The sequence below is a fragment of the Cynocephalus volans genome, chromosome 1 (genome assembly GCF_027409185.1).
Source record: "Cynocephalus volans isolate mCynVol1 chromosome 1, mCynVol1.pri, whole genome shotgun sequence".
Classification (NCBI taxonomy): Eukaryota; Metazoa; Chordata; class Mammalia; order Dermoptera; family Cynocephalidae; genus Cynocephalus; species Cynocephalus volans.
Window position 1 is genome coordinate 23,000,849 of NC_084460.1, and position 11,316 is coordinate 23,012,164.

An 11,316-nucleotide genomic window follows, 5' to 3' on the forward strand; every position below is an offset into this window, starting at 1 on the left:
CCCGTGGCCTTGGTGTTATCAGCACCACACTCCCAAGTGAGCCACGGGCCGGCCCAAACCTGACTTTTTAAAAAGCTTCATGTGCGGCAAAATGTCCCTTGTGGGCAAGCCTTTTACTGGGAAAGGGTTGATGACTAGGAGGAACAAGCCCAACAATGTGGGGCTACTCCGTAGTGGTGATGCGCTGATCGCATAAACCGCGGCGATTCCCAGTGGAAGGCTGGGAGCATTGGGCAGTAGATAGAAATCTGGTAACTCTGGTTGTTAGTCCAGAGGTTCTGACTGGCTCGCTTTCCGTCTCCCAGAGAGGCCACTGCACTCTACCCTGCCCCGTGGGGTCAGGGACGGAACCACGTAGGGGTCTTGACCGGGGCCTAACTATGACCTAGGTGGGCAGCAGCCCTACGTACCGCCCGCCCGCCGAAACCTCACGGGGCGGCCCTCGAACTGTGCCTCCTCAGAGCCTCCATTGCCCCCGCAGGACGCCAACAGAAGGAAAAAGAGAGCATCGAACGCGCCAAGCAGCTCAGTGAGGTGACGTCGCTCCACGTGACGTACTTCCGGCGCGTCTCCTTCCGCCACGTCACTTCCGGTGGCTCGCTTGTCCTCGCTGGGGAGAGCGGGGCAATTAACTGGGCTGTGCTGTGCTGCCTTAGGCGCCTGCGCTGCCAACTGTGGGCGAGTTCTGTGCGCGCGAGGGGCCTGGCACGATCCTTCGGTAAGGCGTGCGTGCGGCGGGGCGGTAACAGAAGCGCCCTCCTCAGGCTCTCGGCGTGGCCGTCCTCGCGCTCCCGCCAAAATCAAGCCCCGGACCTTCGGCGTGGCGCGTTTGCCCGCCTCAACACTGTTGGCCTCATTCCAAAAACCAGTTTTGTTTTATTTCTAAATTCACGTCGGCTCTTTTTTCCCTGGCGACGTCTGGAGAAGGGCAGGAAAATAGCGTAAGTAGAGGCGCGTAGTGCCAGGCACTGTGCCAGCCGCTGTACTGATGCTTTTATAATTCTTGCAACATTCAGGTATTCGGGGAATTGGGGGATTACGGTGTAGCTGATGAAAAGCCTGTTGGGAACTTGGACTGATAGTTTGACGATATTCTGTCGATTTACGTTTTTCCTTTTCCCCTCTTTAGAATGCCTTCTCTTTGCGAAGAATAAACATTCCTCCTCCCTCTCCCTCATGCACTGCGATTTTTTATATTTTGATGTGGGTGTCTGAATAGGTAATGACAGGGTACATAATTTTTTTTTTTTAAAGACTAATACAAATCGGATGTGACTAAACCCCCATATGTTAGTAGTTTGAATTTTAAGCTTTATAGAATTAAACAGATTATCGCTTAATCGGGATCGCGACACTAAAAACCTAGTATTTGTTGCAGTTTGAACTAACCCTTTTAGAAAAGCATACAGATTAACATTACTCTTATTCTTTCAATACTTGATTTCTACACCAGGATGTAATTCATAAAAAGGGACATGATCATTTAGTACTCATTCTTTCATAAGGCTACTTGTTTTAGATGCAAGCCACTTAAAACAACATGTTAACTTTTGGAAGTATGTGTAAAGCACTTAGAACAGTGCCTGGCACCTAACTGCCATTATGATGATGATAATGATGGTGGTTTACAAAATGTCATACCAGAGAAAGGCCAGTTTTGGGGTTTTTTTTAATGCTGTCTTTGTTAAAATACTTAATTTTCTGTTTTTAAAGATGTGTTTTTGCATTTAGAATTCAAATAGCTTTGCGATCAAAATAGATTTACTTGTTTTGTTCACATAACTTTGTGACCTAATGGAGGAGAAGTGTACAGATTACGAATTTTTATGATTTAAATATCACTGTTTTAAAATCTTTATCTTTTGTCTCTTAAGCTGGTGAAAAATAGCTATGATTTCATTATGCTGTTTGCTTTGAGTATTTTGAACAATAAAACAGAATTTTTATTCAGTTTTCTTAGGTAGCTACAGAGATAATCTGGAAAATGAAATCACTATTTTCAGTGCTTGGGGTGGGGCAGAGAGGCAGGCATTCCAAAGGCATTGGTGTAGTACTGATAGCCAGGAGTTTATCCAAATTTACAGGAAGCTTTACAGATCCTTTGCATTAAGAGGATAATATCCATCAAGTGGAAATTGGCAAAATGCTGGTGTGAGTGTATTCCATTCACTGCCTTCTCCCTCCCTCCCTAGCAAGTAGGAGGAGAATCATTTAAGTATATGCTCCTAAGCAGGAGTAACAGACAGACAGTACTGTAGTGGAGTGGTTGAAAATGTGGCCTTTGGCGTTAGGTGGACCCAGGTTTAAGTCACCACTCGTCCACCTACTCCTCTGTGACTTTGAAAAGATTAGGAAGCTGGAAACATTTATGGCAGGATAAACTGTGGTCTAGTTCTTGGTGAATGTTTAGGCTATCATTCTGTGAGGACTAACTAGAGTAGATTCATAATAAGAATGTTTTCACTGTGTCAGAGGAATGTCAGATTCTAAAAGAAGTGAAGCCTAAATTGCACCAGTTGCAAGTATGACTTGGCAGCCCAAAACTCCAGTATGTAGCATCTGAACATATTGGCTATAACACAGCATTGTTGCCTACAGACAATAACAACTGTTTTTTTCTGTTTTCAAACTGTAGTTGTATCAGCGTGTTATGATGCCATCTCTTACCAATCTGGCTACTGGAATCCCCGGTAGTAAAGTGAAATACTCAAGGCTATCCAGCACAGAGGATGACTATATTGACCTTCAGGTACATGCAGAAGGGAACTGACAATACTACATGGCTATATTTCTGTTGAGTTAGCAGAGAGACCTTCTAGGTGGAGGTTTTGCTAACTAACCCTGAGGATTAGAAGGAGCAGCAGGAAATAAACTCAGCTTTGAGACACTTTTAGCGATAACTTGTAGAAGAGGACTTTGGCAGGGCAGTTTTGAACCAATTCCAATATTGTCCATTTCTAAGAATTTTCAGTTGTAACTCTTAGAGCCTTCTAGTTGCAAGTTTTATTTAGTTTATCAAAAAAATAATCAGATTGTGTTGGCTGGTTGGTTAGCTCAGTTGGTTAGAGCACGGCCTTGTAACACCAAGGAAAAGGGTTTAGTTCCCCATACCAGCCAGCCACCATGAAAAAAAGATTGTGTTTTGTTAAGTGGAGTTTTTTTTAAGGACTGTGTCACTGGTTTATTTACCGTTAGTCAAAGCCAGTTCATCTTTTAAGAGAGAAACTAAGTGCCGAAGCCAGCAGATTGTTGGAATCTTCCTTGTTTCCTGATGGCATGAGATCCAATTTCTTTGTGTATTTATTTGTTTGTTTGTTTGTTTATTGCTTCCACAAATAAGTGATTGTTGTGTCTTCTTCCTCCCCCCCTTTATTTGATGAGATCCAGTTTATTAAAGGTATTCTTTGTGACAAACAGTAAGTAAACAGAGAATATTTATTAAGTTGTATTCTACCCTGACCATTATTTATAAAATAATCCATAGTATAACATCTCCTTTTGCCCACTTCCCCTTAGAGTAGACTATTCTAGGTGAAACTAGGGCTAAGGAGGAAGTAACAGGCCCTATGCATTTAAATATAAATAAATCAATTATTCCCTGTACTCTTTGGACTCGCAGTTGATGGAGAGATAAAAATAGATCTGGGAAGCTTCCAGCTAGTTAGGTCATATACAGCCATGAGCCAAACCTTAGAAAATTTGTCTCTGAATCTTAATCTTAAATTAAGCTTTTTCATAAGGCAGGTTATTTGCTCCATGGAGCAAGCACGTAATGCTTCAGAAAAAGCTGAAATTGTCTGTTTCTAAAACCTTTGACTATATGCTGATTTAACTTTGAATGCCAGGAATCACTTATTTTCTTTATTTCTCCATAGCATGGTTTTCACTCTTGGTGTAGATTTAAGAGTGAACACCATGCTATGGAAAAATAAATGTGCCAGTCACTTAATAAATATATGTCTAATGAATGAATGACCATAAGTAGTTTCTGTTTTTGTAAAAAAAAAAAAAAAAGTTTCTTATGGTACAATGGATGATTTGTGGGATGAGATTAGAAATAGATAGGATGACATTTTACTGGGACTTTTTTGAGTGAGTTTAGAGCCAATAACTAGAGCTTCATCTCCTGCCTGTCCCTTTCCTTTCTTTCCCAGAGTCACCCTGGGTGGTAGGACATACTTTAAGACACATAAAGTGTCCAGTTTGGTTCTTAATTATCTTCCCTGTTTTCAAGTGTTTGAGCCCTGCTATTTTCATATGTTATTCTTTGTCTTTTTTGTTTTTGTTTCTCTTCCAGTTTAAGAAAAGTCCTCCTAAGATACCTTATAAGGCCATTGCACTTGCCACTGTGCTGTTTTTGATCGGCGCCTTTCTCATTATCATAGGCTCTCTCCTGCTGTCGGGCTACATCAGCAAAGGGGTAAGCTGTGGGCGTTTGGGAATGTGCCATGGGATCTAAGGTTTCCTTTTATGTTTTGTTCTCTGATAACAAAACATGTTTTTCTTCTTCTAAGCAATGACAAACTTTTCCCATAGTTCCTATGAGGTGGGCAGTGACAGGTAGGTAAACTTGGCCTCTGATATATTAGGCATTTGTCCACCGTCATGATTTAGAACAGCACAGCTAAGCCTTGCGTCCAGGATTCAGATTGGTAAAGGACTTAGGTGGAATAGCATGATGTCATTGTAGCTCTGTGGTGCCAAAGACATACTGGGCAGTTTTGGGAGAGAAGCAGAGTCTTGTATAGCTGGGGCCACTGGGCTTCATAATCAGTTCCTTCTTACGTTGGGTTTGGTTGGAGTTCCTGTTGAGCTTCAATACGATTCCTTAGAAACCTAAAGTTGTGTTTGGTGGTTCTCTGAGTCTGTCCCCATATACAATATCTCAGCTGTCCTGATCTGATTCTGAACATAGTTCACATCCTTCGTCTGACACAGGTTGGGGGATGATAGTCACATCACTCTTCATAAAATAAGGAACACAGCCAAGATTTGAAATTGTGGGTGTTATCTTTGGGAATGGTTTCACTGTCACAAAATGACTACATGTGGTTTTAAGAAGTGTGTCTGATTGCTTTGGTTCTTGGCTATTTAAAATTATTATATGGCCACCAGAGGCTTCCTTGGTGCAGTCTTCATTTGAACACCTAACTTCAGGACTGTTTCTTCATTCAGTTAACTCTCTTTTTTTCTTTTTGGTGGCTGGCCGATATGGGGATCTGAACCCTTGATCTTGGTGTTATAACACCACACTCTAACCAACTGAGCTAACCAGCCAGTTAGCTTTCATTGCAGGAGTCTATTAACGGTATCATAAAAACTAAAAGCAGAGGTAAGATCAACACGACAAATATTGTTTTACCTTGTATGGTTTATAAAAGACTACCTTATAACTAAGGATAATAATTTTAATTAAATTAATTAAGAAAATCACTAATAGATTTTGTTCTTTTTTTATTATTGGGTTTTTTTTGTTTGTTTTTTCTTACTTTTTATTAACAGATATTTCAAATGAAACAGAAGTAAAGAGAATAATATAATGAACCCCCATGTGTTCACCACCCAGCATCAGTTGTTATAAACTTTTTGCCAATCTTGTTTTGTCTATCCACCTAACTTTTTTTTTCCTGTATCTTGAAGCAAATACCAGACTTACATTTTGCTGGTAAATTCTTAAGAGTATGCATCTTCAGTATGCATCTTTGTTTTTTCATAACCCTAGTGGCACTATCTTAACGTCATTCATGTCATTGCTCCATTCCTTATATTTCTTGCATATTGTAGATTTAGGGGCTTGCTTAGATTCAGATTTAGTTTAGTTTAGAGAGAATATTTCATAAGGTGTGCTGTGTACTCTTGTATTTGCTATAGCACGTTGGTTCTCAAACTTCACCTGGCAGATTTGTTAACACACAGATTCCTCCATCTCCCAGAAATTCCAATTCTGTATGTCTAGGAAAGGGCCTGAGAATTTGCATTTCTAACCAGTTTTCAGGTAATGCCAGAAGTCCACGAACCACATTTTGAGAACCATTACTATAGTACTACATTAGGAGGCACATAATGGTTATCCTGATTTTTGATATTAAGATTGATCACCAGGTTCGGGTGTCATCAACTTCATTCATTTATTATAAACTTCTCCATCACCCATGCCACTAATAAATCCAGTTCTATCATTTTCTAAAGTTATCAGCTGAATTTCTTAGGTAAAGAACTTTTTTAAAAGTCCAACATTTGTTTACCCTGAAATACAGTATATATAGTAAAGGTAGGAAAGATGCTTGATTATTTCTATTTATCAACTTTTATAAAAAATACACCTAGCAACCTCCAGAGATGACCAAAGAATTATTAGTATCATTAAGAACTCATCATTTTTGGGCCAGCCCGTGGCTCACTTGGGAGAATGTGGTGCTGATAACATCAAGGCCACAGGTTCAGATCCTATATAGGGATGGCTGGTTAGCTCACTTGGGAGAGTGTGGTGCTGACTACACCAAGTCAAGGGTTAAGATCCCCTTACCGGTCATCCTTTAAAAAAAAAAAAAAAAAGAACTCATTTTTTTTTTTAACATTGTTGTGTTTTAATAAGTTGCAGTCTATGTTCTTTTTTACATTTAAATTATTCCATATTTGGTCAATAAGTACCCTTTCAAGTTACTCCTGTGTCCTTTAAATCTATAGCTTTTAATAGCTTCCGTGCTTTCTTGCACAGTAAGTTATCTCAGGCCCACCTCTACATTTTCTGCCCCTAATGTAAATAGTCATTTCTCTAAGGAGCTCTGCTTTCAGTAGGGAGTGGATTTAGAGATCACAATCTGAGCATTAATTGTACTCATCGTTATTGTGTTGTCATTGTTACTAGGCCTTTTCAGTGACAGAACCAGGAAATAGATAATCTTTTAGGAAACAAGGGAAAATAATTTCATATAGAAATTTTCAGTGCAAATTTAAGGTTTGGAACTTAATTTCTTTGATTTTATATATGTTTGTCAATTCTGATGATATTGATGTAATTACTTACCTTATTCTACATTGTACATATAATAGCTTCACAATAACAATAGCAGTATTACTGCTGAGTATAAGAAAGCTGAATGGACTGTATGTTTTCTTTGTAATTCTTTTCATTCTTAGGTGATATCCCATTAGGGGTATACAGTTAAAATCTCACAAAAGGTAGAAGAAATAGAAAGTGTAAAGTAACATAACAGAAATAACACCAAATATGTCAATTGTGAAAGATTTTATTCTTTTTGGTGTTCATTTTGTCTATCTTTGGCCTGAGGGGTCAAGTCCTCTTCCCTTGGATTTAAGTTCACATTTGTTGCATCATTATGTGTCAGTTGCGGCCACTTGCTGTGTATGCATGTACTACCTCATTTAATTCCCACTACAACCATATGAGGTAAATACTCCTATTTCTGTTTGTGGATGAGGCAGCCAAAACTATATTGACTTGGTAATTTATCAATATACATTGTTTAATATCCCTGCTAAAAAGAGATTGTTAGATTGGGGTTTTTTTCCCTTTTTGGCGGGGGGGGGGGGGGTGTTGGCGCAGCTGTCTGGTACAGGGAGCGAACTCTGGACCTTGGTGTTATCAGCACCACATTCTAACCAAGTGAGCTATGCGTTTAAATCGTTTGATGAGAGAAATCTTCCTAAGCTTAAGAACAATGGGAAAAAATCACAAAAAGGATAAGGGTAAATTTAACTGCATAAGCATTTTAAACTGCAGCATAAAAAACAAGTCAGACAAAACAGTTTTATAAAGGTGAATCCATATATTCAGCACATTTATTGGTCCTCTGTTATATGTGGGGCACAGCTGAGGATGCAGGGATGAACAAAGCTCCAGCCGTTATAGAACTCCCCAAAAAGTTGAAGTCCTCCTGGTAAAGAGCCTGAGATACAGTCCCCTTACTTTGACCTATGAATTGTTCTCGTGGGAATCCACACTAAGAAATAATCTGAAAGGCAGAAAAACCCACAGAAGTTTATTGTGGTATTCTGTGCATTACAAAAGGTAAAAACCAAAGTGTTCAACAGCCAGGTGTGGGGGAGTGGTTAAATAAAATTGTGGTACATACATTGCACTGGAATGTTACATACCATCACGGCTTAAATGTATGAAGAACTTTTAATAATATTGGCCATTGCTTGTTATAAAGAGACAAACAGCACACACAGTATGGTGTGCTCACAACTAAGAACTTCAAAAAAAAAATGAGAAGGAAATAAGCCAAAATATCTGTGAATGAGAATGGATAACTTTTCTACTTTATAATTTTTAATATTTTGTATTTTTTCTTCAATTTATAATAGGAGGAAAAGATATGTAAACCTCTTTCCTTGGTAGTGTGCTACCAAAGAAAATGTTCTGAAAAGCTTAAAATACGGATCTATGGATCGGGCCTATGACTTTCTTTTATTTTAAAATTTATATCTTGTATGGTACTAATGTGTTTGCCTCCTTTTGCCACCAGGGGGCAGACCGGGCCGTTGCAGTCCTGATCATTGGCATTCTGGTGTTCCTGCCGGGATTTTACCACCTGCGCATTGCCTACTATGCATCCAAAGGCTACCGGGGTTACTCCTATGATGACATTCCAGACTTTGATGACTAGCACCCACCTCAGCCCTGAGGATAAAAGTCACAGTGGGACTGTACCCAGCTTTAAGATATTGAGCAGAAACTATGGCTAAGGGCTAAGGAATTCTGCAGTTTGCAGATGTTTAACAAAACAATGGCCAGATTTTATGGGTCTATCCCAAAGACGTTAACTGAGCTTACAATTAGCTAAATAGGATATGCTCTATCGTTCATCTTCCAGCCCCAGCCCCGGCAAAAGCTCCTGACAAGTTTTTCCACGTGGGTATATATCATGGAAGAATAGCAGTGTTAACTCTCAGGGGGAGTTAGAGGTCATTCTGTAGTGAGAAGTGCTGTGGCTGCCACCCTCTTAAAAATTGAGCATTTCTTTTACATACTCTTCATTGTTGGTTTGTTCTTATAGCAAATGGAAGGATGCAGTATATCTAATTTTTCATTACTAGGTAATTTATTTTTAAAATATCTAAGTATCTTATCTCCTACACTTATCTCTATCTTCATGTTCTAGTGGAAGACCTTGATAAAATCAAATATTAGTGTGGGTCCATCTGTAATATTTTTTTTTACTCTCTGTTACTGATGGAGTTTGGATGTGTTGTCCCCTCCAAAACTCATGTGGAAATTTGATCCCCAATGTAGCAGTGTTGGAAGCTGATTGAGTCATGGGGGCAGATCCCTCATGAATGGATTAATACTCTCCCTAGGTGGAAGGAGTAATGAGTGAGTGCTCGCTCTATTAGTTCCAAGAGCTGGTTGTTTGATAGACCTTGCACCTCCTCTCTCTCTCTCTCTGCTTCATCTCACCATGTGATCTGCTTGTACCTACTGATTGCCTGCTGCTTTCTGCCATGAGTAGAGGCAGCCTGAGGTCCGTGCCAGAAGCAGCTATCCCAGAATTGTAAGCCAAATAAACCTCTGTTCTTTATAAATTACCCAGTCTCAGGTATTTCTGTTATAGCAACACAAAACAGACTAAGACAGTTATTGACAGTAATCAGTAATTTTTTAAAAAAATATATAACCATAATAGGAATTATCACACACCAAAATTAACATTAAGTTTTAAGTACTATCTAATAGAATCTATTAGAATGGAATCACTGATAGAATCTAATGATTCTAACTGAATCATCATGTTCAACTTTCCCCTATCTTTATTTTTATTTATTTATTTTATTTTTGTAGTTTATTTATTTATTTATTTTATCATGAGTATTCATGAGATACAGTGCTGATTGTCACCCCTTGTGGCATGAAGTGAGGGCCAGATTCATACCGGCAGCATACCCACCACCAGAAATTGCTTTTGTACCCCATGTCCCCCACCCAATTATCCCCACCTAATTACCCATTTAGGGTAGTCATTGACAAGTGTTGTTTAATACCTGTCATTTAATTGCTTCTTATTTAGATGGTTTAAATATCTTTTGATCATTATTTCCCCTTTTGTTTCTCTTCTTCATTGTTACTTGGAAATTTCAGGTGGGATGATTTAGCTTCTTTCTCTTTCTTACTGACATTTTTAACCGTGGGTTTTACTCTTTCTTGTGTATTTGTGATAGTGGTCACTGTTATTCAGATTCCAGATGAATGACTCCCTGGAGAATTTCTTGCAGGGGTGGTCGTGTGGTGGTGAACTTCTACAACTTCTGTTTGTCTGGGAAATACACTATTTTCCCTTCACATCTGAAGGAGAGTCTTGCTGGGTAGAGAATTCTTGGCTGGAAATTTTTTTCCTTTAGTATTTTGGGTATATCATTCCACTTTCTCTGGCCTGTAGGATTTTGGTTGAGAAATCTGCTGTTAATTTGATGGGGGTTCCCCTATAAGTGACCTGACGCTTTTTTCTTGTTGCTTGTAGAATTCTCTCTTTGTCTTTGAGCTTTGCAAATTTAACTATAATGTGTCTTGGGAGGATCTTTTTGGATTGAATCCATTTGGGGACCTTTGAGTTTCCTGGATCTGAGGGTCTGTATCTCACCCTACCCATGGGAAGTTTTCTCTTACTATTTCCTTGAATAGGTTTTCAATACCTTTTTCTTTCTCCTCCCCTTCAGGAGTACCCACAATTCGGATGTTAGAGTGCTTGAGGTTGTCTGCCATCTCTCTTAAATTTTCCTCACTATTTTTAATTCTTTTTTCCTTTTCTTTTGTCTGCCTGAGTGATTTCAAAAAGACCATCTTCAAGCTCTGAAATTCTTTTCTTCTGCTTGCTCTTCCCTGCTGTTCAAGCTCTCAGTTGTGTTTTTTTATTTCACTGAGTGAATCTTTCTTTCCTAGAAGTTCTGCTACACTTTTTTTTAAGGTATTAATCTCTTTATAGATTTCCTCTTTCATATTCTGGATATTTTTTCTTATTTTGTTGTGTTCTCTAATTGAGTCTTCCTTTATTCAAGTTTTCTTGTGATTATTGCTCGGAATTCTTTTTCAGAAATTTCAAGGATTCCCTGTTCCGTGGAGTCTGACTTTGGAGCATTAGTGTATTCTCACCATTAGTGGTGTCATTTCTTCTTGTTTATTTGTAGTTCTAGTAATTTTTTGTTGACATTTAGTCAGTTGGTAGGTTTGCTGCTTCTGTTACACTGAGGTTGGCTGTGGAGTGGCCCTGTTTGCTACTGTGATGGTAAATTGTCTTTGCTTGACTGTAATTGTGGTGGTGGTCATGTTAAACCACCTTGGGTCCTGTTCCAGAATCT

General features: G+C 39.1%; 1 protein-coding gene across 2 annotated transcripts; it reads left to right on the plus strand.

Annotated features, from left to right (window-relative positions):
• The first annotated feature begins 746 nt into the window (after positions 1 to 746).
• On the plus strand, positions 747 to 9,552 carry TMEM230 (transmembrane protein 230). Of its 2 annotated transcripts, none has more exons than XM_063106334.1 (4): positions 747 to 941; positions 2,636 to 2,749; positions 4,298 to 4,420; positions 8,493 to 9,552. In XM_063106334.1, the coding sequence occupies exons 2-4, from the start codon at positions 2,651 to 2,653 to the stop codon at positions 8,631 to 8,633; spliced, it is 363 nt and encodes a 120-aa protein (XP_062962404.1). In that variant the 5' UTR covers positions 747 to 941; positions 2,636 to 2,650; the 3' UTR covers positions 8,634 to 9,552. The 2 variants fall into 2 exon arrangements, with proteins under 2 accessions (XP_062962404.1, XP_062962396.1); XM_063106326.1 differs by lacking the exon at positions 747 to 941 and adding an exon at positions 1,129 to 1,219.
• The last annotated feature ends 1,764 nt before the right edge of the window (positions 9,553 to 11,316 follow it).

Excerpts from the sequence above, each read along its gene's own strand:
- TMEM230 (XM_063106334.1), top strand. The coding sequence starts at position 2,651 with ATGATGCCATCTCTTACCAATCTGGCTACTGGAATCCCCGGTAGTAAA. Across the intron at positions 2,750-4,297 it reads ATGACTATATTGACCTTCAG|TTTAAGAAAAGTCCTCCTAA; the intron begins GTACATGCAGAA and ends TTTCTCTTCCAG. Across the intron at positions 4,421-8,492 it reads CGGGCTACATCAGCAAAGGG|GGGGCAGACCGGGCCGTTGC; the intron begins GTAAGCTGTGGG and ends TTTTGCCACCAG.